Below are 4344 nucleotides of genomic sequence, written 5' to 3'. Positions count from 1 at the left end.
AGATGGTGGTTTTCTCAGCCACATAATATTTGTGATAGGCTAGCTTTGAACTTGGTTTTTAGCAAACAAATATCTCAATCAAGATTGCAGACAACTATTTACTCTGGACCTACGAAGACTTAGTATAAGGTTGGACAGAGAGCAACCTCCTTCACAATTTCCCTATTTGAAGTTGTGGACACGAAAAGCTCAATAGAAACATGCTTTACTTGAGGGATATTAACAAGGTCTCATCAGAAAAGCAGTCCCCATTCAAACTGCCAAAGCTTCTGGTTTCGATGTACTTGCCATTTTTATTTATTTATTTATTTTTTCCAGAGAGTTGGATACGAATAGGTTTACCGATCAGAATTATAACGATTTTTTCTCCGTTTGGGGCTTGGAAAGGAAGAACACAAGATTGCCAATGGGAATGAGTTTTTTCATATTTACTGAGAGAAATTTGAATTTTTGCTAGTGACTTGCCAAACTTGAATTCAGAAAAAACTTATTTCGCAATTTAACTAGAATTCAAAAAATAAAATAAAATAAAATTTCAAGAGTGTTTGAATTTTGAGAAATATGTTTTAAAATCACTTACGTTTATTAAAAGACTCCTAGAAGATACATGCCAGAGTAGGCAATTGTTATTATTCAAAGAACATGTAAGTTCATCAAAAGTTAGGCCTTTTTGGTGGATGTGATTTACAGTCTTTGGACTTGTTTATGCTCAAATAAATATACAGAATCTGACAACACTGACAAATAGATGCAACCAAAGCCACCGCATACAAAATTCAAACAATCTCTGCTTATACATCAATTTCTATTATCACAAAAAAGATAATACAATAGATTACAACACTGGAACTCTTGCATCCTTGTTACATTACTGAAATTTTCTCTATGAGAGAGAGAGAGAGAGTCCTAAACTAGTATACCCATTATGATAGGAAAACTCTTATCACCGATGCTGTCAATCACTTCCTGTGAAAACTGTGTAATGATCTTGGAGACCCCTCAAACAGATCCAACAAGTAATTCTCCAAATCATCAGCACTATACTTGATGTTCTTTTCACTAAGATGGCTTGTATGTCTTCCCACAAATGTCCTATAAGCTTGAATCACCTTGAGTGATGTCGAGATTCTCAGATCTTCTCTAAGCTGTGTATCCGGGATTAACCATCCAGTTTGACTCTTATAAACCTCTTCAAAAGCAACATAAAAGCTCTGCAGCCTCTCCTTGAGCAGAGTCTTCGATACAGAATTCGAACCAGGATAGTGAATTCCCTCATCTTTCAGCAAAGACAGGATTGAACTCCATGTGGCTCGCTCATAATTCATCGCGTGCTGTTGAAACTTCCAATTACGCTTGCGAATCCATTCATCCCCTAAGATAGTTCTTAGCTCTGAACCCTTAACTTTTTCAGCCATGTAATGTATGTTATTCATCAAAAAGAGGTGTTGAAGAGAATCATCCTTGTATAATTTGGACTTGTCATCAAGGTTGCATTCTAGAATTGAAATGAGGGATCGGAAGTGGCAAGCCATTGGCGAGACAAAGCGAGACGAGCTTCCACTTACACTATCATCCTCGGAAACTGGACTCAAGTCAGGCGAAAGCGAAACTGCAAAGTCTCTATCGGGATCCTTGAGGACCAAATCAAGGGTCTCACTGTAATCAGTGAGAGCCCTGATGTAATTCATCACATATCTACTAATGTGGTGGATTCCACCACCAGCGAAAGCGTTTGTCGATATGTTTGATGCCACAGCATTTTCAAATTCAATGAATGTTGCCTTCGCACAATAGCCCAGTTGACTAATGACGTGTTGGCATTCGGTTCTCACAAAAGAACCGACCTCATTGATGTATAAAGCATCAATATCAGGACTAAGATCCACCAACACCTCATGCATGCTAAGAATACGATGCAACTTCTCTGGTTGGTGAGGTCCAATGGCTATGGCTTCAGCAAAATTCAAAAGCTGCAACATTGAAGCCTTCGACGCCTCAGCAAAGCAAATTGAACTAGTTGTATCAAGATCTCCAAAGATTTGATCACTCAACCATTTCTCACTAGCAAGATAGACTTGCACGAAGATCTTCATAGCCCGCGTCCATCTTCTGATTTTGGAATTCAGGGTACCCCATTCCATCCTCAACACATCCTCGATGCTTAGCTTCTCCACATCGAGTATGAACAGACAATCATCCAAGGCATCTTTCCGGATGCTAATAAAGGCCTGAGTGCATTCCTGATCGTAATTCGCATTAAACATCAAATTGGCAATGCATTTGAGGTCAGGAATTATATGTGGATTGACCAAATCAACAATGAATTCCTCAGAGCTTCTGCTGATACTGTCTCTCTGAAGCACGTCCTCAACTGAGTAATCCCCAAAAGAAAGAACCGATCCCTCATCCACAACATCTTCTTCATTAGAACGAAAAGAGACGTGCTCAGGCTCAAAGGGTTGTCTGTTCTGAACAAGCATATGCTTGAACTCATCCTCAAGCCTTGCCATAGCTGTCTGGAGAACATCATGAGCCCTAAGAAGAAGCTCGTTTTCCTCACTATCTCTATTCAAACACAAACTCTCTAAAGTTTCAGTCAATTTTCGGGTTTCCTCCACCGTCTTTACGTACTCATAAGCTTCATCAGAACCACAATCCCATATCATAGACTGATCTACCTCCCAATTCATGATCTTATCTTGAACAACATTTAGCCTATGCTCAACCTCACTCGATCCCTCCTCATCCTTTTTTTCATGAATTTTAGTTATGGAGGACAATTGGGTGCCTAAATCTGCCAATATTTTCCTCGCATCATTGGTTAAATTCTTTCTATTCTCTAATGCCTTTACAAGGTTTTGGGCAGCAGCAATCAAATTTTCTTCTCCTTCCAACATTGGAGTTGCAGATTTGCAATCTCCCATATCATATAACAGTCCCAAGACCAACAAAAAAAAAAACACCCAAAACAGAAACCTTAAAACCAGAATCTAAAAACTACCCCTTTAGATTCATAGTGACTTGATCAATGAAAATTGGAAATTTCCCAATACAACAACCTAGGAATAAAAAATTGTGAAGATCTAAGTGTCCCATCCCAATCTCTTGGAGGGTTAGTCAAATAAAAGACATAGGAGTTATAAAAGGGAAAAATCAAAAAACTAGTACAGTATATGTCAATCACACAAATGGGTTTTTAAACTATTGCCATGAGAAAGAATCAAAGAGCTGAACATATACAAAATTTCCGACAAAATTTGATGCAAGTAACACATGCACTTTATATAAGTAACTATATATATATGTATATAATCCAAAGTAGTGATTGGGTAGAGAGAGAAAAAGGGGAAAAGAAACTGACCCTTTGGGAGTGATAATCTGAGGAAAACGTTATTCAGAGATTTGAAGCTATGAGTGTGTGGGTGGTCTCCGCAACTTTGGAGATATTTCTTTACTTTTCTTTCTTCTGCATTGCTGGGCTTTGACTTTCTAGGCTTGTAGGAAAATGAAAGAAAACATATGCTATTACCTGAAATAGTGCTTGTTTGTGAGGCAAATTACAAAAGTGCCATTCTTTTTCATATTTGTGCTTGCTCCAAAAATAATATAAAAAAAAAAAAATGACATTTTTGTCGGAAGCTCCATTGAATCTTTTTTTTTTGAACTGGACTCCATTGAATCTCGGATGATGGGGGATTTGCATTCTGTTTTATAGGGGCGAGTCAGGATTGAATTTTGGGGGTGTATTCTTTTTGCAGAGGTTTTTTTACTCTATTTCGGTTGATATTTAACTTCTTTTGTAATGTGTAAATGAGATTCATTAAATATGTCAGTGGTGAGTCGCTTTTTATAGATTAGGTTAAATTTGATCAACAATCAATTATCCTGAGAACAGGACTTGCGAATAATATGATATTCTCATAGAGCATTTTTTTTTTGATGAAAAAAAATTCTATTATGGGGGGTTTGGCAATTTGTTTTTCTTAATAATTATTTTGCTGACTTCTTTTTAGTGGATCTTTTGGGTAAATTTTAGTAAATTCTACTGATTTGAGAAATTAAAAAATGAAAAAAAAAATTATTATAAAAAAACTTATGTCGAATTTTTTTTAATGAACTATTTTTAGATTTTTTTCATTAAAAAAATTTAAAAATATAAATTTTTTAAGAGGCATTTACACACAAGTCTTAATTTATAAACTTATACTCCATTAAGTCTTAAGTAAGATTTTGTGAATCTTCAAGTTCCATTAAATTATTAATAGTCGGAATTATTTTTCAAACAATAATTATTTATTATTTATGATTATCTATAAAGGTATATAATAATGATTTGACATTTAT

At 35.8% G+C, this 4344-nt stretch overlaps 1 protein-coding gene across 1 annotated transcript; it reads right to left on the bottom strand.

The window, feature by feature from the left end:
* Positions 1–775: 775 nt before the first annotated feature.
* Positions 776–3492, bottom strand: LOC114263237 (exocyst complex component EXO70E2). Its single transcript, XM_028203744.2, has one exon. The coding sequence runs from the start codon at positions 2922–2924 to the stop codon at positions 960–962; it is 1965 nt and encodes a 654-aa protein (XP_028059545.1). The 5' UTR covers positions 2925–3492; the 3' UTR covers positions 776–959.
* Between the last annotated feature and the right edge of the window lie 852 nt (positions 3493–4344).

Source organism: Camellia sinensis, chromosome 1 (assembly GCF_055761805.1).
Source record: "Camellia sinensis isolate YWXY chromosome 1, ASM5576180v1, whole genome shotgun sequence".
Taxonomy (NCBI): Eukaryota; Viridiplantae; Streptophyta; class Magnoliopsida; order Ericales; family Theaceae; genus Camellia; species Camellia sinensis.
The sequence above is the reverse complement of the archived record's forward strand: the minus strand, read 5'-3'. Positions and strand labels throughout refer to the sequence as shown.

Coding starts and splice junctions, on each gene's coding strand:
- LOC114263237 (XM_028203744.2), bottom strand. CDS start 2,924: ATGGGAGATTGCAAATCTGCAACTCCAATGTTGGAAGGAGAAGAAAAT.